Source organism: Corythoichthys intestinalis, chromosome 6 (assembly GCF_030265065.1).
Source record: "Corythoichthys intestinalis isolate RoL2023-P3 chromosome 6, ASM3026506v1, whole genome shotgun sequence".
NCBI lineage: Eukaryota > Metazoa > Chordata > Actinopteri > Syngnathiformes > Syngnathidae > Corythoichthys > Corythoichthys intestinalis.
In genome coordinates, this window is record NC_080400.1 from 3,189,318 (window position 1) to 3,212,968 (window position 23,651).

The 23,651-nt window shown below is 41.3% G+C and overlaps 1 protein-coding gene across 2 annotated transcripts in view; it reads left to right on the plus strand.

The window, feature by feature from the left end:
• shkbp1 (SH3KBP1 binding protein 1) overlaps window positions 1-23,651 on the plus strand; it is a 61,713-nt gene that overhangs the window by 32,527 nt on the left and 5,535 nt on the right. For both annotated transcript variants that reach the window (XM_057838719.1, XM_057838718.1), the window contains 13 exons: window positions 3,328-3,460; window positions 3,540-3,620; window positions 4,824-4,988; window positions 7,232-7,322; window positions 7,401-7,591; window positions 7,652-7,767; window positions 15,796-15,883; window positions 15,941-16,057; window positions 17,461-17,631; window positions 17,692-17,847; window positions 19,353-19,449; window positions 19,992-20,176; window positions 20,245-20,347. In XM_057838719.1, coding sequence (XP_057694702.1) covers window positions 3,328-3,460; window positions 3,540-3,620; window positions 4,824-4,988; window positions 7,232-7,322; window positions 7,401-7,591; window positions 7,652-7,767; window positions 15,796-15,883; window positions 15,941-16,057; window positions 17,461-17,631; window positions 17,692-17,847; window positions 19,353-19,449; window positions 19,992-20,176; window positions 20,245-20,347 — 1,694 coding nt within the window. The remainder of the gene's footprint in view (window positions 1-3,327; window positions 3,461-3,539; window positions 3,621-4,823; window positions 4,989-7,231; window positions 7,323-7,400; window positions 7,592-7,651; window positions 7,768-15,795; window positions 15,884-15,940; window positions 16,058-17,460; window positions 17,632-17,691; window positions 17,848-19,352; window positions 19,450-19,991; window positions 20,177-20,244; window positions 20,348-23,651) is intronic.

The window sequence follows — 23,651 nt, forward strand, 5'->3', positions numbered from 1 at the left end:
CACAGTCAGAAACAGTAGGTGAAATAGATGAAATTCATATCCTGGGCAACCCTCATCCTTAGACCCTTCATGTCGGCAAGGAAAAACTCCAAAAACCCTTTGAGAAAAATGAGAAACCTTGGGGAGAACCACAGTCAGGAGAGATCCACTCCCAGGACGGACAGGCTATAGACCCTACTCACCTACGTCACAAAATGGGCGTGTCGCTGTTTCCGGCCGCCATATTGTACCTCTTTTTCAGACCTATTCTCATTGTTTTCAATTAGTCGAGCAAGTTATAGAGCAATTCATGGAAGCCCCGGTGTTATCTGACGCTGTAAACTCATTGGATCCGTTGCATAAAAGGCGTTACGTGGAAAAGCTTCAGTTTATCCATTCGCCAGATCCGTATTTGATGCCTAAATCGATGTTTTTCGACCCGCTGGCTTCGCCTGACATCTGATATCCTGATATTTACAACTATCTTGTCCACACAAAATCAGCCTATTCTCACGAAAGTTTGAAAAACTTTAAGAGCTTGGAGGCTTATAAATGCTGCGTTGCTGGTTGGGTGAAACAGGTCCTCGTACACGAAAATTCGGCAGGAATCTTGTGCTCGGAAGGTGAGTTACGAAATTTTCAATTCAAAATCTTTTGTTCTTGCTAACATCCACTGTCAAGTCTAATGTATTTCATATCATTTGTCAATGGAGCTAGGGCTTTTAATGTTTATATGGTTTAGCGATGGCACTCTCACTATATACATATATAATACGTAATAAATATGAAGTGCGATAGCACTACTCCAGATTGTCCCTAGTTGAATTTATTTTTTGGCTTTTGACCTCAATAGTGAAATTGTAAATTAATTGTATGACAACTGTCTGATTATCCCCTTATAATTATATATTTTCAGGTAGTTCATTCACAACGTCTGAGTGTATGTTGTCGGCGATTAGCCTAGCAATGATCTTAATTGTGGTTCTCAGCCCAAAACCCTCTAAATATATATTAAATGCATCTTACCAGATATAAAATGACTACTACGTAATCTGTGGTAGTCGTTTGGAGCCCAGTTTTCTCGTCGAATTGCAGCAGTCAATCTCGGTCTCCTCTTCGGGTCTCTCGGAATACGGTAAAAATTCAAGTCTCTCCGTCTATCTTCTCTGTTTTTGCAACCGACCGCCACACACGACTTCACCATTTTGATTATTAATGTTAACGAGCAGAAAAACACGCCATAATAGGAGGAATTTACGAAGCGCTAATGCATTAACATGACTAGTATCCGGACAACATGGCGCGGGGGCGTGGCTGTGACGTCACGTGAGTAGGGTCTATAGATGCACCAGGACTGATGGTGGGTATTAGCAGCAGGAGGTCCAGTTTGTAGAGATGTAATGGAGGGAAGAAACAAGAGGGGGTCTATCTAGCCAGATGAGATGGGGGGGGGCACAGAGGACGTCTATCCAGCTCGGGGCCAGGATAGTCAGTAGGCTGGGGCTGAAAAATAGCCCCTCCCCCAGAGGGGAAGGGGGAAAGGGGACTAGTGATGAAGGGACTAGTCAACTAGATACTAAAATTAGAAAAAAGAAATAAAGTAAAGACAAGTGGTAGGTAGAGTGAGAAACCGGGGATAGGACACAGTGGCTGTACTTCCCCTAGCATTATAGCTTCTAGTGCAGCTTAGACTGAACTGTGAGTCTAGTTCGATTTCAACTAGCCTGACCATAAGCTTTGTCAAATAGGAATGTTTTTAGTCTAATCTTAAATGTACAGACTGTCTCGGCTTCTTTAATACTAGCTGGAAGCTGATTCCATAAGACAGAGCTTGGTAGCTAAAGGCTCTAGCTCCTACTGTACTTTTAGAGACCCTGGGAACTACCAGTAATTTTAGGGTACTTGCAGGCAATGTTCATTCGCTGGCATCCCTCCCCACTTCAAACAGACGTCTATGGTCGTCACTGACAGCCAATGAGTTAATTTAGGGGCATTTCAAGTCACTTCCTCTTGATTTTCGGTCACTTTCTTTTCTTTTTGGGGCATTTACAGCTTTGATTTTAGGTTACTGAAAAGGAAGTGACGTAAGAATGTGACCAAATTCATATGAAATGATCCAAAATCAAGAAAATGTAATCTTTAGATAGGGCTGCAACTAATGATTATTTTTAATCACGAGGAATAGGCCAATTAATTAAACAATTAATTGGATAAATTTCACTTATTTCAATTACTTTCACAGTTTAACTTGAAGTTGTTTTAGGCATGTTGTAAGTAACAATGAAGACAAAGTCCAATTTTTTCACGCACGCTCTTGTATGACAATTGACAGTTTGAATGGGAGTTTGTGTTGGGACTCTAAGCTGTTATATGAATGGTTTTATGTTAGGGCTGCAGCTATCGTTTATTTTAGTAGTTGATTGATCTATGAATTAGTTCGAGTAATCGGATTAGAAACATGAAAATGAAAATACCTGATTTTAGCCTAAATGGTCTAAAAAATAAGTTAATGAGGATCTAAGTAAAATAAAAGAACAATTGGCTAACTTGCATAGCCAAAGTCTGCTAGATGTAATGCTATAAAATGTTGTTTTTTTTACAATGCTATTAAAAAATCGTTCAAACACATATTCCCCTTATTATTATACCTATAAATGCATTAAACATATTAGTGCAAACAAAAACTTACCTTATGTTGGTCTTAACAGGGAGCAACGGGTTTCAGCCATGTTTAATGAGTTATGTCATATTCACTGTTGCCACTAGAGGGTAGTGTATCCACCCAATCAAAAAAAAAAACATTACAACGCCACTTTAATTAAAGGAATCCTCAAAGCAGCAAAATTTAATTTGAAGCTTTTTTTCTAATTGAATTACTCCAGTTAATCGATTAATAGTTGCAGCACTAGTTTGTATGTGGTTTCTTTATAAAAAGAAATTTACTATCAACTTTATTATCTAACAAAACCTCAAGCGCTAATATGCTTCTCCAAATCACAATACAAACGGATGCTTAGGACACTGATTAGCATCATCGCTAAATAGCTTAGCACTCCGTGATAAGTAGTAACGTGTCATCAACAAAGAAACAATGCAGTTGGCTTCATTTACTCACATGTGACGGAGGCACACTGGATCTAATAACAGAAAAGAAACTCTCGACATTTCATATTATCGATTCGGCAACTCAAGCTGAATGTGGCAGTGAACTCTCTCTTTCTCTTGTTCTAATCACTGGCACACGTGCGCGCAGCCTCACATTACACACAAGAAGTCCGGTAGCCCGTCATGATCTGGTAGTGACAATGACAATGGCTTGGGCATCTTGCTATTAACGCTTGTCCTTAGATCTTCATCGACAGAGATCCGTCTCTCTTTGCGTCCATCCTCAACTTTCTGCGGACCAAAGAACTTCACCCGCGCTCCATCAGCGTGCACATGCTCATGCACGAGGCCGAGTTCTACGGGATCACGCCTCTCGGTGAGTTCGGTTTTTTTGCTCGCGTTGTTGCCTCTTATTCGGGTTAGAGGTCTTCACGATGTCCCTATCGCGTTTCCAGTGCGCAAGCTGCAGCTGTGTGACGAGTTGGACCGCTCCTCCTGCGGAAACGTCCTGTTTAACGGCTACCTGCCTCCGCCGGGTAAATCTTAAAATGGAGTTGTCAAAAGTACTGATGCTCAGTTATTTGTTTTACTCTATCACAGGTCACCATAAATTTGTTGTCAAAGGGTAAATTTGATTAAAACTCATTAAGTGCTATTGAAGTCACGATTTCAGGGAATTCCCAAAACACTTCTTGTACATTTTGGGTCACTTCCCGTTGATTTTATGGCATTACTGGGTCACTTCCTGTTGGTTTCGGGTCACTTTTTGTTGATTTTGGGGCAATATCTGATGATTTTGGGGAATTCCCAGGTCACTTCTTGTACATTTTGGGTCACTTATCTTTGATTTAATGGCATTTCCGCGTCACTTACTGTTCATTGGTACATTCCTTTTCATGTTGGGGCTTTGCCAGGTTACTTCTTGTTGATTTTGGATTAGTTTTTGTTGATTTTGGGGCACTTTCTGAATATTTTGGGGCATTCCCCGTTGATTTCTTGTGTATTTTGGGTCACCTCCAATGGATTTTATGGCATTTCTGGGCCGTTTTCTGTTGGTTTCAGGTCACTTTTTGTAGATTAGGGGGCACTATCTGATGATTTTGGGGCATTCTTAGGTTACATTTTCTGTTGCTTTCTGTTGATTTTATGGCATTTAGAGGTCACTTCCTTTTTATTTTGGGTCATTTCCAGGTCACTTTTGATTTTGGATCACATTTTGTTGATTTGGGGGCAATATCTGATGATTTGGGGGCATTTCCAGCTCACTTCTTTTACATTTTGGGTCACTTATCTTTGATTTAATGGCATTTCTGGGTCACTTCCTGTTGGTTTCGGGTCACTTTTTGTTGGTTTTGGGGCAATATCTGATGATTTTGGGGCATTCCCAGGTCACGTCTTATTGATTTTGGATCAGTTTTGTTTGATTTTTTTTTATGGGACTTTCTGAAGTTTTTGGGGCATTCCCACACCACTTCTTATACATTCTATGTCACTTTCTGTTGATTTTATGGCTTTTCCAAAGCACTTCCTCTTGGATTTGGATTTTAATTTCCGGGTCACTTTTTATTGATTTTGGATCACATTTTGTTGTTTTATAGTATATAGTAGTGTATTTTCGACTATTGTTATTGTTGAAAAGTTCAGCATCATGGCAACAGTCATCTCAAAACACTTTCCATTGCCGTCTATTGCCGTCAGCGGTAAGGCGGCGAGTTTCATTTGTAATGTTAATGTTGCAGTCCACCCGGCCAAGCGGCGCAATCGTCACAGCGTGGCTGGCTCTCAGTTCGCGACGGGTCGACCGGCGCCCGGTGAGAGAGCGCCGGTTCGACGCAGCAACACCATGCCGCCCAACCTGGGTAACTCCGGGATGCTGACGAGGGGCGACGAAAGGGTGTCGGGAGGTAAGTGTCAAGCGCGTCAACGCGAAGGCTAATCCACGTTCATCGGGACTAGGGGTGCACGATATCCATTTTTTGGAACCGATACCGATATCGATAACTTCCTGCTCCTCAAAGCCGATACCGATATCAATAACCGATAATAAATATATAATTTTTTGAATTTATAACCTGAGTTTTTGAACACCTGGAGGTAGAGCAGGGCGGTAAACCGAAAATTTACCGTTACCGAAATTCTTCACGATGACCGACATAATTTTGACCATGTCGGTAAATTCGGTAATTTAATAAAAGAAGAAAATATAGTCTTTTCATCCCGCTTTGACTCTGTGTTGTTCGGCTAGGTTCATTCCCCTTTAAGAAAGCAGACAGTGTGCTTACGTTTGGAGTCACATGGTTTTCAGGAAGCCAATCAAACAGAAGCCCGGTAGGCTAACGCTAGCAGCTAACGCTAGCGGCTAACGCTACAAGTAAACGGGATGAAGTCAGGCTTAAGTTAGCTTCGCCAAACTTTCACCCGACATTAAGTAAACTCTTGACGGGTTCCAGATAGGGATGGAAAAACCGAGGCTTTCTGAAACAATGAACCACTTTTAAGACAATTGCCCTAAATTGAATCACTGTTTGACACACTGCAAGAGCCCCATCTACTGGATAAACAGTGCACGTTTCTTTTTAAAAGTAAAGTTGACAAATTGCCTCAGCATTACATATCTTCAATAGAATTAAGTGGATGTCGTCTATTTCAACCAGGAGATCGTATCGTTATTAAGTGTGATTTACACAATTAAACTATGTGAAACCTGTGTCATTGCTTTTGTCTGTGAAGATGTGTTCAAAGCAGTATTTGTAATACACGACAGTGCTAGTCTTGTAAGTGGCTCGTCCTAGATGACGGGGAGTAACTATGTATTGTTTATGTTTTTTGTAAAAATTACAGTACAGTAAGCACAGTGCTTGGGAACAGGAATATTATTTATTGCATACTGTAAGGATTTCCAAAATCATAAGATGTAAATAATTGAGCCGAATAAAAGAAAGGAAAGGTTTGGGGAACATTTTATTTTTTAATTAAGTATAATTTCTGGGGGGCGGGTGGATGTGTCGTATTTGTATTTATTCTAAATATCTAAACGTATGCCACTATCTAGTGTATAACAATGCGGAATGAATTTAATGAAATTCAAGTGATGATATTTTTCAAGTCATACAAGCTGTTATAAATGTTCACACAAGAATTCTTATTGTTTACAAGATTTTTTTTAATACTTAATGTTTAGACTGCATGTGCAATTGTTAAATTGAAAGCTGGTAAATAAATTTAACGAGAAACTGTTCATTTGTATTCCATGCATTGATTCAAATTTTCTAATGATATAACAGTTTGCTTGGGCAAATTTATCGTCATTTATCGTTATCGAGGTAAATCTGCTCAATTTATCGTGATACGTACTTAAGGCCATATCGCCCAGCCCTACCTGGAGGTTTAAAAAAAAAAAAAAAAAAAAAAAACTAGTGGTGGATTCAACATAGATTTGCCTTTGATCTCACCAGATTTTTCATAATGACATGAACAAAACAGTGCGTTTCACATCTGCACTGCCCGACAGCCATCTCAAAATGAATGCACTTCCATAAACCACAAGGCTTGGTCTTTTCTTCCTTTTATGGGAAGACCCTCGTCTTAATATTGTGAAAGTACAACAGAAAAATACACATATTCAATACTCAATATACAACAAACTGCACAATACACTTATATACACAACTATTATATGTATAGCATAGCACACTAGCTTGAGCTACTAAAGCATTGACTGGCTTCTATAACACAACAACTTATTAAGTTCTGTACATATGACCCTTCACCACAGAAGTAAACATGTTGCACATCCATATGTTATAGTAAACATAAAATACTTGGACATATATTTCCGAGGCGGAAACGTAAGAGAAAGCATTCACGATTGTCAGTGCTACCGCTAGACACTACAATGTGTATGTGAATGAGCTTGTAATGTGAACCAAACTACTGTAACAAAAATAGATGCACCAAATTATTCTGACCAGCAGGTGGGAGCAATGCCCCGCAAATGGTCAACTGCTTTCCCATGCTAGTGTGCCAGCACAGTACATATTATTGGTACTATTAATAATGTTATTGGATTTATCGGGTTGATGTCATAATTCCTATTATTGGACCAATAATTATCGTGCACCAGTAATCGGGACTCTTGTGCGTGCAGGTCCGTTGTCAGATCCCGGCTTGGTCAGGATCATTTGCGGGCATCACAATTGGATCGCAGTGGCATACTCGCAGTTTGTGGCCTGTTACAGGTACGCAAGACTGGAAAGAACATTGATTACTGCGGCGAATGGAATGATGATGCCGCCAATGTAATTTTGTCCATCCAGAGTGAAGGAGTCGAGCGGCTGGCAGCAGGTCTTCACGTCGCCTCGCCTGGACTGTCTGATCGACCGGGTGGCGCTCAACGCCAGGGTGATGGGCGGCTGCCTCGGTGACAACGACAAGATGGTGGCCGTTGCCTCGGGAACCGAGATCATCCTCTGGTCCATCTGCCCCGACGGCAACGGGAACGAGATCGGTGAGGCCCGTCCCGTCTCGTCTTCTGGACTTTTGTCTTGACGCGCCGCCGTCTTTTCAGGCGTATTTGGCCTCAACGTGCCGGTGGAGTCTCTCTTCTTCGTGGGGAACCAGCTGATTGCCACAAGTCACACCGGGAAGGTTGGCGTGTGGAATGCCGTCACCAAGCACTGGCAGGTGGGCGCTCGCGCAACCGCAAGAACCACTTCTCTGTGTGACTGCGTTCTTGGAGTACAAAATTAACTCAATATATTTAAAGTGATCTTCTACCTTAAATACATGTAGGCTCTAATAAACCACAATTGTTCTCTTGTACTAAAATATGTTGTTAGAAACACATAAAATGTTAAATCAATGGCAATATTTTATAATATTTCCTACATATTTTGACCGTTAGTTGGCGCCATGGTTTGCGGGCTCGCAGTGATGACGTCATTGGGATCTTTCCAAATGTGTAGCGTGTTCAACAATTGCTTATTGCTGGCTAAACTCGCCAAGTCAAATGCCACGATGTGCTGCTTTTGGATGCAATTTCCAGTCAAATGGAAACAAGGGGAGTGAAGCGAGTGGTCAAGGTGGAATTATTATTTTTAGTGAATAAATGTGCATAAGTGGAAGCTTCTCCCACTTTTTGGTCCCTGTATGCACGTATCCTACCCACCACGCGTTACAACTGGCGCCCGAACATTTTTCCTGGATCCTCAGTCCAGTAAGGCAGGGGTCCCCAACCTTTTTTGCACCACGGACCGGTGTTATTTGGGTCTTTTTTTTTCACGGACTGGTGTTCTGACAAATTTTGCAACCCATCAAAAATTGCAACGATGCGGTTCTGCGCATGCGTGTAACGTTAAACCAGGGGTCGCGTTAACCGAATATTTTCCGTCGTTGACCGATTTTTTAAAACGGTGACGGAAAAAACTGAAGTCCATCCGTCATTTTGACAGGTTGCAATTCACACCCCAGACCACAGGGTGGCGAGTGGGCATATTAATTAGCTATTGTCTCTCTTGATGCATGACGTCGTTGGCTTTACTCTGAAAAATGTCAAGGCAACTGAGTGTCCGAAGTTTCTTCAAAAAGCCCCAAAACGACGATGGTGTTGATAAAAGAGGTGAAAAAACAGGGACTGCACAAGCGGGCACGCAATTCAAGTCCATGCGCACCAGGAGGAAGACTGCGGTCAGGCCACAGCAGGTGAACTATTAATTTCATTGTTCCATACCGACCTGGGCCACAGTCAGCTGTTTTTGTCACTGCGGAGAAAAAGTTACATATTCTTCTGCTTGATGTGTGATGGCAGGGTGTGGATTCTCTGTTAAGCTTGTTCGGACAGAATATTAATTTCAATGAAAACTAAATACTCGTGATGGGACGAAATGGGCCGAGGTTCCGGAGCTTGTGTCGAGTAATGGGAGGAGTGTTTCCACGAAGCTTGTAGCGTGGCGCACGTCATTTCGGCAGAACCCGGAAATGATGTCGTGAGAAGCCTCGCCGGCCGGTTGAATCTAATGAACGCTTCGGAAGTGATCCGACGTTCGGCGCGCATTGCAAACACAGTAGGCTACAGACTACGGTATAAATTGGTTGCAAAACGCAATGGCGATCGCCTGTTATCTCACATTTTGTGCATTTCGGGCTCCTGTACTTGTTGCATGATCTGTGCGCAACAGTGCAACCAGTGTAATCTTTTTTCGAGCCTTGTCCTTTGCTTGCGATGGAAACTGCGCAAAAAAAGCGACCCTCCCCTGTATGGGAACATTTTCATTTGATTGCTTTCAATAAGGTAAGGGAGAAGAACTACATTAATATAAATGTGAGTGTGTGAACCTATCTGAACCAAACATCAACAGAATGAACAATCCATTAGTGTAGCCAGCCACTGTGGCAAAGCTATTATTTCTCAACAAAAATGAATAACAAATTATCCTTAGCACTTGTTGTATTTTGTTCACATACTAAATTACTAACATAAGCACATTCATATCTTTGTCATAATCAAATAACCATTAAATTCTTAACAATGTTGACCACTTGGGCTTGTAGACCAGGGGTCTCCAACCCAGTCCTCAAGGCCCACTGTGGGTCCTGGTTTTTGTTCCAGCTGATCCAGCAGAGACACTTGAACCAATGAGGCTTCTGCTAAAACAAGCCACACCTGACTGCAATCAACTGATTGCACTTGTAAAACACCAGATTGGGGAAAAAGTGTTGTCATCTTGTTCGGTAAGAATGAAATCCTGCACCCACAGTGGGCCTTAGTGGAATAGGTTGGGGACCCCTGTTGTAGACCACTTGATGGCGCCATAGAGTAAATGAAGCACAATGAAGCTTTGCTACATGTGCAAACCGATTGGCTGCAAAGCTTCATTGCTTCATGAGGCTTCATTTGGCCATCACTACTAAATACTGTTGAAGCGGTATGCAATGTTAAGAGTCTTGTTAGCTCGAATTGCTGTGTCCAACCGCTGAAGCTCTGCTGCTCTCTGTGAACTCTCTATTCACGCCGGAATGCGCGCGGCTCTTAAATGTCCCTGTCACGTGACTGTGTCGTTGCCTGTAACGCGCTCGGCCAAATGGACACACAAGTACGGAAGGTGAATTATGCCAAACAAAGGGTCACCACAATGTCATTAACATCATTTAAAAAATTTAAGTGACTGGTAAAAATAGATTATGACCGGATTTTTATGACCCTGTCAGTCAAAATGACAGACAACGAAAAAGTCTAGCGCAACCTCTGCGTTAAACATAGCCGCAAAATGCGCAAATGCAGCGATTCCAAAGTAAACACCACAAACTTTCTTGAAAGAAAGGAATATTAACTTACGTTTGATCATGGAAGGACTTGTAGAAATGTGCTCCTCAGATTCATCCTGCCATGTAAGCTTCACACAACAGCTGCACACCGCACTCACCATTAACGACTTCGCCTTGTCATTAAACATTAATTAAGAAGCCCGCTTCACAAAGATACGATGTTGGAAATTGTAGCAAGGTTTTCAACGCTCTTGTCCCGATGTCAGGATATTCCAGAATGACTTTAATCCAGAACCTCGGTAGAGTTGTTGTCTCAAATGTACGTTTAATAAGGTCGCCGTCATTTGCGATCTCTCTGTTTATTCACAAACGGGTCACGAATCCACTCCTTCGCAGTTCGTGGGTCTTCGAGGTTGTAGGCTCGTCAGGTGCCCTTTTCGCCGTAAAAATATTTCCAAAGACGTCTGTTTTCCTGTTATCTTCGCTCGTGCGGGGGCTAATTATTTCCGGGAACAAATGTGCTGCGCAGCGGCCTAGTAATACGCTATTATCGAGGACAAGCGCACGTAGATATATTATATACACAAACAAGATGTACTGCTAGCAGTCCAATCAATGGACTTCTATGACGACATTGTAATCCATTCCGTAGTATTATATCTAGAGTAGACAGAGATATTGGTGTGTTAAGCAGGGGCACAGGGTTAATTCGGTCAGAATGCGGTCGTGATTAAATTATTTTTTTCCTCGCGGCCCGGTCGCAAATGTGCCACAGACCGGTACCGGTCCGCGGCCCGGCAGATGGGGACCCCTGAAGTAAGGGATCCGTCTATTTTCTGGATCCGACGGTCCCACCGCGTCTGCAATATTGGTTTCGGATCTATTTTTTTTATTCGTCGGTCCCACGGCGGCTTTTCGGATCAGTCTGTTTTGTGGAATCGACGGCCTGATCGTGGCTCCAACATTGCCATGGGATCGGTCTAATTCCTGGATTTTCTAGTGAGTAAAAAAACGCGGATTTGGATTACTATTGCTATCTTTTTGGTTGACTATTCTTCGTGGGAGTTTTCCCCAAATCATACTAAATAATTAAAGCACTATGGCACGCTACAGTGACGACATTGTCTCTGACGTGGACCTTACAACAATGTTGGAGTTCGTCAGGGAACGCGTGTTTGCGTACTGCTGAGCTCCCAAGTGAAGAGTGGCCAAGGTGGAAATATTATTTTTTGTGAATCAATAAATGTGCATAGGTGGAAGCTTCTCCCCTTTTTGGTACTTTTATACATGTATCCTAGCTACCACGCATTACAATGTACAAGACATGGATTACACAAGGTGTGCTCTTTGGCCTGTACTGTATGTAATGCACACGACAGCTCTAGATGCTAACAATCTACATAATTGGGATAAGTTTGAAAACGCAATATGCTTACCTTGAATATCTGCTAATAAAACCAGAGTTCCCAACAGCATACATATCGCTCACTCTATTGTCAATGAGACTTTTGCGCAACTTTTGTCTTATCAGGTATTTGCTGCACGCATTTTTCCCTGAAGCTCGTCTTGTGAACGAGCGACAGTGCTGTCCTGCTCTTCACTTTTCAGATCTGTTTCAAATAGGAAGGGTAGAACCGACGACATGTTGGGAAAGGTAGCGAGTGACACGCTGGAATTTCGGCAACGGGCCCGGTGACGTGACGCACTGCGACGTAACAAGAATGGCGACCTATCACTTAAAATAATTTTACAAACTTTATTAAAACAAAAACATTAAGAGAGGTTTTAATATCATTATTATAACTCATACTAACATTTATCTTTTAAGAATTACCTGTCTTAAAAATAGAGGATCCCTTTAAGTAACTACACTGCTGGCCAAAAGTATTGGCACCCCTGCAATTCTGTCAGATAATGCTCAATTTTTCCCAGAAAATGATTGCAATTACAAATGCTTTGGTAGTAATATCTTCATTTATTTTGCTTGCAATGAAAAAACGCAAAGGAGAATAGGAATTTTTTAAAAAAGTCATTACCATTATACACAAAACTCAAAAAATGGGCACAAGTACTGGCACCATTTAACTCATTTGCTCCCAAAAACGTATAAATACGTTTTATTTTGAATTGTTTCAGTGTCCCAAAGACGTATTTATACGTCTTTTATGTTTTTTTTTTTTTTTTTCACAAGAGACATCTCTAGGTTCTGATGCGACTTAGCTCCAAAGCACAATGCTGAGAATCCATTTTAAAGCAATAAAACTGCCCACTGGAGGGCAGTAGCGAATTTTGTAAGACCCGCAACCCGATCCAACAAAACGAAAGGCCGGGCCGCACGGCCGAGACAGGCGGCGATGAGGGAAAAATTTACCCCGGCTGTAGCGGCCACCACAGCGTCATCTCTCAGTTCAATAGTTTAGTTATGTGTAAATAAATTGTTACTTTGCTATCAAAAGCTCTATTTGTCTTGTTGTTTATGTTATTTTGTAGAAGGAAAGCATCATTCAGATGTTTGGGATGTCACAAAAGCAAAAAATAGCTGTGTTAAAGTCAAAGTTATGTTTGAAATGTATGCTTTTACAAAAAGCTGTTTTTTCATCAGAAATTGGAAAATTGCTCAAACTAATTTACTAATGCTGATTTCTAAAGAATGGAAAAAGATTAACTTTTTTTTCCTGCTGAAAGAAGAGATTCGAATCTTTCTTTTGGTGGGTTCCATGTTTATATAGCAATAGAACACAACAAAATCAGTCAAAATCCAGTAAAACAGCCGGGAGCGAAGGTTGTTGCACCGGTGGAAATGGCTGGGAGTGAATGAGTTAATGGTCACTTCCTGTTCATGAGTTAATGGTCACTTCCTGTTCATAAGAATTTTAGGGTAGATACAGTATAAGTCACTTCCAGTAGTACATTTTGCGGCAATCTAGGGTCACTTCCTGCTTATTTTGGGTCTTTTCCTGTTGATTTTAGAGCATTATTCCTGCTCGTTGGTCACGCCCTGTTGATTTCGGGGCGTTTTCAGTTGACTTCTTGGTTAATTTGGGGGTACTTATGGATCACTTCTTGTACATTTAGCTGCATTTCAGGGATCGTTTCCTATTGATTTTGGGACATAGAGGAACACTGATAGTTAATTACAAAAAATTAGGGCTGTCAAACGATTAAAATTTTTAATCAAGTTAATTACAACATAAAAATTAATTTATCGTAATTAATCGCAATTCAAACCATCTATAAAATATGCCATATTTTTCTGTAAATTATTGTTGGAATGGAAAGATAAGACACAAGACGGATATATACATTCAACATACGGTACATAAGTATTGTATTAGTTTAATCAACAAGATGGCATTAACATTATTAACATTCTCTTGAAGCGATCCATGGATGGAAAGACTTGTAGTTCTTAAAAGATAAATGTTAGTACAAGTTATAGAAATTTTATATTAAAACCCCTCTTAATGTTTTCGTTTTGTTAAAATTTGTAAAACTGTCAATCAAAAAGTAAACTAGTAGCTCGCCATTGTTGATGTCAATAATTACACCATGCTCACTCATGGTACTAACCCATAAAATCAGTTGGACCCAAACGCCAGCAGAGGGCGCCAAACACGAAAAAAACAAGTAACTAGCTGACATTACTGTTATTTTAGTCTGTTTGAGCGGGGCATGTGCGTTAATTGCGTCAATTTTAATGTGATTAGGGCTGCAGCTATTGATTATTTTAGTAGTCGATGAATTGATGAACTATTTAGTTCGAATAATCGAGTATTCGGATAAGGAACATAAACATTTAAAATACCTGAGCTGAGCCTTAAACCGTATAAAACATTTAATAAATATTGATCTATGTACAACAGAAGAACAATTGGCTAACTTACATAGCAAAGTCAGCTATCTTATATGCTATCAAATGCTTGTTTTTTTTTTTTTTTTTTTTTTTTTTTTTGTTTACAATGCTCTTAACAAATGGTTCACACATTCCCACAAAAAACCCCACTAAATATACCTATAAACTAAATTATGAATGCATTAAAAAAAAACTTTAGTTCAAACAAAAACTTAGGTTATGTTAGTCTTAACAGGGAGCACTTGGATTCAGCCATGTGAAATGAAGCAGACTAGAGGGAAGTGTATCCACCCAAATCAATAAAGCTAAATGAAAACACTTTCAAAACAAACCATTGCAACGCCACTTTAATGAAACGAATACTCGAAGCCGCAAAATTTAATTTGAATCTTTTTTTCGAATCGAATACTCGAGTTAATCGATTAATCGTTGCAGCACTAAACGTGATTAATTAAAAAAATTAATTACCACCCGTTAACGCGATAATTTTGACAGCCCTACAAAAAATACATATGATTTTAGGTCTTGATGTATTATCTAGGGCTGTCCCAAACGACTAATTTTCTCCCGATTAGTCAGCCGACTATTTTTACGATTAGTCGACTAATTTAATAATTTAAATTTAATTTAGCAATGAAATTTTTGTTGACGCTTATCAATTCACAAAAACACATTGGAACACTTAAATTATTTATTAAAGTACAAATAAACACGTAAATAACAATAATAAATCACAAATAAACAATGAGTTCAAATGCTGGTAGAATTAACTAGTGCACAACAATGGAATGTGAACAGATTCAGAACACTGACTTCGCCTTTCCAACATGATTCAAAACAATTCTTATAAAAACACCTAGCCTTAATATTATAGTATAGTACTATATAAAATAGTTTTATAATAATTATAATAATTATTCATTGCCAATCAGATTTTTCATAAAGGGTGTCATTTTAAAGGTATTCTTAGTGTAGAATCTAAATTCTGAAGTATGCGGGATTAACTCCTGAAACCGTTATTTATATGACGAACATGACATGCTTTTATTTTTGAAATGTTCACCGGAAGTACGTTTGCTAAACAACTTCAATAAAACATGTCGTTAGTTAGTTAGATGGACTTACAAACTGGGCAACGGCGCTTGAGGTGTTTATTCACGGCCGATGTGCAGCCAAGCTTGGCATTGAAGAGATAGGACAGAAAGAGTGTACCTTCCTTTGTTTCTTTGAAATAAGTCAATGTTTTGGACACTCTGGTGCGCTTTTTATGGCTTTGTGCCGCTTTCCCCGCTTGCATACAGAGCGTGCCCGACATTCTGAACTTTCCACGCATATATTTTTTTAACCCTTTACTAACCGTCGATGGGATGTTGTGCTCGTCAACGGATTTACGTCATCGATGACGTCGACAATGTCGACTAGTCGGGACAGCTCTAGTATTATCAAATATGGTATCGATATCAAGTCGAAATTTTTCTGCACTCGCCCACGTGGCTCACATTCAACGTTGGTAGTTTATCGTTTTGTCATTCATTTTGCGACTTTGTCAAATTGTTGAGTTTAACAGCAATTTTTTGTTGTTGTCTCTTTGGCAGAATCAAGACGTCGTTCCCATCAGCAGCTACGACACGGCCGCCTCCTTCCTCATCCTCGGGTGCAATAACGGATCCATCTACTACATCGGTATGAAAGCAGGGATGAGAACGTCGAGCGCAGCGGTGACCGTTGTTGTCATTTCAGACGTTCAGAAGTTTCCCCTGAGGATGAAAGACAACGATCTGTTGGTGACGGAACTTTATCGGGACCCCACCGAGGACGCCATCACCGCGCTCAGCGTTTACCTCACACCCAAAACCAGTACGGACACCATCCCGTTAAAAAGATTTTTATTGCGTATCCGCTATGTTCTTATTGCCTGCTATTGACGGCGCCAGACTTCCAATTCAGGCATTTCTGGGTACTTTCCTGTCAATTTCAGGTCACTTTACAATGTCTTTGGGCACTAGGGGTCACTTTCTGTTGATTATGGATCACTTCGTTTGTTTCGGGGGACTTGTGGGTCACTTTCGGTTGATTTTTGGATCACTTTCTGATGTTTTGGGGGTAACCCTGCATCATGTGCATTTTGGATAAATTCTTGTAGATTTTGGCGCATTGGGTCATGTCATTTCCTGTTCATTCGTCCCTTCCTGTTGATTTTGTGGCATTTCTGGGTAACTTCCTTTTGATTTTAGGCCACTTTATGTTTTTGGGGCACTTAGGGTCACTTTTCGTTGATTTCAGGTCACTTTCTGTTGGTTTCGGGGCACTTATGGCTCAAGTTTGGTTGAGTTTTGGATCACTTTGACGTTTTTGTGGCAATTCAGTGTCACTTCTAGTGCATTTTGGATCATTTCCTTTTAATTGATGAACATTTCTGGGTCATTTCCTGTTAGAGTCACCACTTCCTGTTGATTTTGGGGCATTTCTGGGTAACGTCCTATTGATTTCAGGTCACTTCATGATATTTTTGGGGCACTTTCGGGTCACTTTTAGTTGGTTTTGATGTCAGTTTTTGATGATTTGGGGTGTTCTTAAATCGTGTCCTGTACATTTTGGGTGAATTCCTGTTAATTTTGAGACATTAATTTGTCACTTCATGTTGATTTTTCATCAGTTCATGATTTTTAGGGGCTCTTAGGCTAGTTTCATACTGCAGGTCTTAATGCACGAATGTTATTTTTTTCGTGTTTTTCCGACTCGAGTGAGGCATTAACTTGACAGTCTGAACGGGACAAGTCGCATAGAACTGGACCATTTCAAATCCGATCTGGGCTACATTTTCTAGAATGTCGCGGCGGTCTGAACTGTCAAGTCTCCCAAATTGGAATTCACGCAGCAGTTACGTCATCAAAGGCTAGGTGCATAATACAGGTCTTAATGCACAAATCCGGTTTTTTGTCAAATCCGTTTTTTGGCGTGTCCGTTCAGACTGCCTTTGTCCATTGAGACCGTTCAAGTATCACGCATGCACACTAATTCGCAGTCCGACGTGAGCTGAGCAAGAAGACCTGCATGCGCAGAAGCATCAAAACAAATGACACATGCTAGCTGTATGTCGTTCCAGAGTGATCATATTTTGATTTCCAAAAATAGGACACAAATAACAGACATTAATAATCAATTAATTATGGTAGGGGCGACATCAGTAAATGACTCAATGTTAATGTACTGTAATGCGCTTTATATAAATACAAAAAAAATTCTGTCTTGCTCATCAGGCGACAGCGGCAACTGGATCGAGATCGCTTACGGCACCAGTTCCGGAGCGGTGCGCGTCATCGTGCAGCACCCGGAAACCGTGGGATCGGGCCCGCAACTTTTTCAGACCTTCTCGGTCCACCGCAGCCCCGTCACCAAGATCATGCTCTCTGAGAAGCACCTCATCTCAGGTAACGGTCGGCGTACGGTGTCGCCGACTTCTCCGCTAACGGCTTCTCGGTACTCGGCAGTGTGCGCGGACAACAACCACGTCCGCACGTGGACCGTGACACGCTTCCGGGGCATGATCTCCACCCAGCCGGGCTCCACGCCGCTCACTTCCTTCAAGATCCTCAGCCTGGATGAAGTGGACGGACAGGGAGGCTGCAGCGCCGGCACCGAGATAGGTTAGCGTGTAATGTAGCCTTACTGCTAGTTCCTAAAACTACTATATATATATCAGGTCCCTTCCTGTTGATTTGGAGGCATTTAAGGTCACTTCCTGTTGATATTATTTCACTTCCTGTTGATTTGGGGGCATTTCAGCGTCACTACCTGGTGATAACGTATCACTTCCCGTTGCCTTGGGGACATTTTAAGGTCACTTCCTGTATATATCGGATCCCTTCCCGTTGATTTGAGGGTATTCTGGGTCACTTCCTGTTGATATTTTGTCACTTGTTGATTTGGGAGCACTTTGGGGTCACTCCCTGTTGACATCAGGTCAGTTCCTGTTGATTTGGGGTTATTTTAGACTCACATGCTGTTGATATCGGGTCACTTCCTGTTAATTTGGGGGCATTTCAGAATTCTATCCTTTAGATTGTAGGTCACTTTCTGTTGATTTTGTGGCGTTTCGGGGTCACTTCTCGTTGATTTTAGGTCACTTCCTGTTGATTTGGGGGCACTTCAAGGTCACTTCCTGTTGATATCGGGTCACTTCCTGTTGATTTGGGGGTACTTCAAGTTCACGTCCTGTTGATATCGGGTCACTTCCTGATGATTTGTGGGCACTTCAAGGTCACTTCCTGTTGATATCGGGTCACTTCCTGTTGATTTGGGGGCAGTTTAGGTAACTTCCTGTTGATATCGGGTTCTTTCACGGTCACTCCCTGTTTTAATGTCACTTCCTGTTGCTTTGGGGTAGTTTTAGGGGCACATCCTGTTCATTTGGGGCCATTTCATGGTCAATTCCTGTATATAACTGGTCCCTTTCCCTTTGATATTGAGGCATTTTTGGTCACTTCCTGTTGACAACGTGTCACTTCCTGTTGATTTTAGGTCACTTCCTCTTCATTTGGGGCACTTCAAGGTCATTTCCTGTTGATATCGGGTCACTTCATGTTGATTTGGGGGCATTTTAGGTAACTTCTTTTGAAATCGGGTTCTTTCATGGTCACTTCCTGTTTTTATGTCACTTCCTGTTGCTTTGGGGTAGTTTTAGGGCCACTTTCTGTTCATTTGGGGCCATTTCAAGGTCAATTCCTGTATATAACCGGTCCCTTTCTCTTTGATTTTGAGGCATTTTAGGTCACTTCCTGTTGATTTTAGGTCACTTCCTCTTGATTTGGGGGCACTTCAAGGTCGCTTCCTGTTGATATCGGGTCACTTCCTGTTGTTTTGGGGTCACGACCTGTTGATATTGGGTCACATCCTGTTGGTTCGAGGTTACTTCAGGGTCACGTCATGTATTCATGTCACTTCCTATTGATTTGGGTTTATTTCAGGCTCACATCCTGTTGATATTGGGTAACTTCCTGGGTTAGGCCCACTTTTTGGGGGCATTTCTGGGCCCCTTCCCGTTGATTTCACAGAACGCAAGGCTTTTCGGTTCTTTGGAGTACTTACAAAATGGTGAGGATTGGCAGTACAGCTCCTAATTTTTCTCATCATCGCGTTGTGTTGTCGTCAGGGCCGTACGGCGAGCGAGACGACCAGCAGGTCTTCATCCAGAGAGTCGTTCCGGACACCGACAAACTATACGTCAGGCTGTCCTCCAACGGGAAGAGGTGACGACGATAGACACCCAATCGAATGCTTTGAAATTGAATTAGCTTGATGTCCAATCCAATCGAAAGGTTCGTTGCCAACCCTCACACTTCAAATGGATTGGACATCTGGCGCCGTCAATGGCAGACCATGAGTAAATAGCAGATGCGTGGACATTGATAAAATCATCTTAAAATTGGCTAGTTATGACCTAATATTAATCGCAGTGCATTGACTTTGATGGGAAAGTCGCCCCTACCAACATGGCCGCCGTGAGGGCATGTGTTTAGGGGCGATGAAAGGTCTGTTCGTGCTCGTCTTGTCGATTGAAACGAGTTCATAACTTCTAAGATGTCGTCGTTAACTTTCGTTATTTATGACTTAATTTGATTGACAATGGGAACGTTGCCCCTACGAACATGGCTGTCTTGAGGCCATATTGGTAGGGGCAACAAAGGGGCTTTTCATGCTTCTGCTGACAATTGAAATGAGTTTATCACTAGTAGCATCGCTGGCGCTGTCAATGACAACCAATGCGCTAACGTGCGCTCTCACGCGTCAGAGTGTGCGAGGTGCGCTCGGTGGACGGCACGTCCATCACGGCGTTCGTGGTTCACGAGTGCGAAGGTTCCAGTCGCATCGGCTCGCGGCCTCGACGCTACCTGTTCAGCGGACACGCCAACGGAAGCATCCAAATGTGGGACCTGACAACCGCCATGGAGATCGCAGGGAAGGTGGACATCCGAGGTGAGGGCGGGCGCCCGTCGCGACTGTAAGCGCCGAGTCGATTCTGACGGGATGTTGTATGGCGACAGCGCTGGGCGGGCCCACCGAGGAAGAGCTGCTGGAGCTTTTGGACCAGTGTGACCTCGCTCTCACCAGAACTCCCGACAGCACGCCAAGAACCTCCATGTGCAGGTATGCTATATTTGCTCATTGGCTGTCAATGATGATTTTGGATGTTCCCGTGTGACTTCCTGTACATTTTTGGCACTTCCTGTTCATTTTGGGGTATTTCGGGTAACTTCCTGTTGTTTTCAGATCGTTTTCGGTTTATTTTTGCATAGTTTTTTTGGTAATATTAGGTGTTCCCGTGTTACTTTCTGATAATTTTGAGGCATTTTTTGGGTCACTTCCTATTTATTGGTCAATTCCCGTTCATTTTTGGGCATTTCCGGGTCACTTCCTGTTGATTCCAGATCATTTTCTTCTGATTTTTGCATAGTTTTTTTGGTCATTTGTGGTGTTTTGGTTCAGTTCTTTTTAATTTTGGGGCATTTCTTGGTCACTTCCTATTCATTGGTCACTATCTGTCGATTCTGGCCCATTTTTGGGTAACTTCCTGTTGATTTAAGATCACTTTTGTTGATTTTTGCATAGTTTTTTGATCCTTTTAAGTATTCCCACGTCACTTTCTGATACTTTTGGAGCATTTTTTTGGTCCCTTCCGATTTATTGGTCCCTTCCTGTTGATTTTGGGGCATTTCCAGGTCAGTTCCTGTAGATTTCAGGTCACTTTCTGTTGATTTTTGCATAGTCATTTTAGGTGTTCTTGTGTCAGGTGTGTTTTGGCCCACTTACTTTTACTTTGGTGGCATTTTTTGGTCACTTCCTGTTGCATTTGTGGCACTTATGGGTAACTTCCTGTAGATTTCAGATTACTTTCTGTTGATTTTTGCATATTTTTTTTAATTCAGTTTAGGTATTACCATGTCACTTTCTGATACTTTTGGGGCATTTTTTGGTCACTTCCTATTTATTGGTCACTTCCTGTTGATTTTTGAGTATTTCCGGATCACTTCCTATTGATTTCAGGTCACTTTTTTTTTTTTATTGCGTAGTTTTTTTTTTTATCATATTTAAGTGTTCCAGTTCACTTCCTGTAATTTTTGGCTCACTTCCTGTTCGTTTTAGGGCATTTCTTGGTCACTTCCTGTTTATATTGGGGCATATCTGAGTCACTTCCTGTTAATGTCAGATCACTTTCTGTTGATTTTTGCATAGTTTTTTGATAATTTTAGGTGTTCCCGTGTCACTTTCTGATAATTTTGGGGCATTTTTTTGGTCACGTCCTGTTAATTGGTCACTTCCTCTTAATTTTGGGGCATTTCCGGGTCACTTTCTGTAGATTTCAGGACACTTTGTTGATTTTTGCATGTTTTTTTTATCATTTTCGGTGTTCTTGTGTCATGTCAGGTACGTTTTGGCTCGCTGACTGTCAATTTTTAGGCGTTTCTTGGTCACTTCCTGTGCTTTTTGGCTCACTTCCTGTTAGTTTTGGGGCATTTCTTGGTCACTTCCTGTTTATATTGGGGCATATCCGAGTCACTTCCTGTTAATTTCAGATCACTTTCTGTTGATTTTGCATAGTTTTTTAACAATTATTGGTGTTTCCGTGTCACTTTCTGATCATTTTGGGGCATTTTTTAGTCACGTCCTATTAATTGGTCACTTCCTGTTGATTTTGGGACATTTCCGGGTCACTTCCTGTAGATTTCAGGTCACTTTGTTGATTTTTGCATGGTTTATTTGTAGAGCTGGGAATCTTTGGGCACCTAACGATTCGATTACGATTACGATTCAGAGGCTCCGATTCGATTATAAAACGATTATTGATGCACCCCCCTCCTTTTTTTTTTTTTTTTTTTTTTTAAAATAAAGTTTTGTACATTAGTTCCAAAATTGTTCAAAAATACTCTCAGGCGAAACCAAACTACTATTTCAGTATCAAGTTAACATATAGCAGTAAACAAATATACAAAAATAACATTAAATAAAAAAACTCCAGTCCCCATTCTGTATCAGCAGCTTTAAACTACATTCAATTAATTTAATGTTGTGAATCAACCGTTAAAGTTGTTAAAATTGCTCCCGTTATTCCATAATTTCCCTTTTGTCTACTTTTGACATGTGAAAGTTTTAAAACTATTTTAAAGATAGATTCAAGTCAATATTTTACCGATTTAGGAGTATTTGGGATAAAAAGTTAATTAGGTTTGCTTGGAAGGTTCACTACAACAGCATTGCAGGGAAGTTTACTGCTTTAAGATGGCGGCCGTTTACTAACGCCCGCATCTAGCTTTTTGCAGGTGTGCTGCTACCGCTACCGAGTCTACAATCCATCTAGTCCTATATAAATGATATCTACCGTAACATTATGTAGCTTAGCTGTACTTGTAGCAGCTTTTCGGCAGCAGGCAGGTATGTTGTTGTGTTTTTTTATCTCGTGGCATGAGTTGAGCTAGAGCCGTGAGTTGAGCGTTGGCATTACCCGAGGGGCCGGTTAATGAGAAGCATAATGTTTAGCTACTCCCGCTCCGTTCCGTCCCGAAGCCCGCGCGGCGCGCTGAGTGTGTTGTACTTCCGCTTTACTTGGCATATTTCAATAATCGGAATTTGGATGTTTGTGAATCGTTCTCGAATCTTCCACGGCCGAATCGCGAATAATCTAAGAATCGGAAATTTTGCACACCTCTATTTATTTGATCATTTTCGGTGTTATTGTGTCATGTCAGGTATGTTTTGGCTCGCTTACTGTTAATTTTTAGGCGTTTCTTGGTCACTTCCTGTACTTTTTGGCTCACTTCCTGTTCGTTTTAGGGCATTTCTTGGTCACTTCCTGTTTATATTGGGGCATATCTGAGTCACTTCCTGTTAATGTCAGATCACTTTCTGTTGATTTTTGCATAGTTTTTTGATAATTTTAGGTGTTCCCGTGTCACTTTCTGATCATTTTGGGGCATTTTTTTGGTCACGTCCTATTTATTGGTCACTTCCTGTTGATTTTGGGGCGTTTCCGGGTCACTTCCTGTAGATTTCAGGTCACTTTGTTGATTTTTGCATGGTTTATTTGATCATTTTCTGTGTTATTGTGTCATGTCAGGTACGTTTTGGCTCGCTTACTGTTAATTTTTAGGCGTTTCTTGGTCACTTCCTGTACTTTTTGGCTCACTTCCTGTTAGTTTTGGGGCATTTCTTGGTCACTTTCTGTTTATATTGGGGCATATCCGAGTCACTTCCTGTTAATTTCAGATCACTTTCTGTTGATTTTGCATAGTTTTTTTTTTAACAATTATTGGTGTTTCCGTGTCACTTTCTGATCATTTTGGGGCATTTTTTTGGTCACGTCCTATTCATTGGTCATTTCCTGTTGATTTTGGGGCATTTCCGGGTCACCTCCTGTAGATTTCAGGTCACTTTGTTGATTTTTGCATGGTTTATT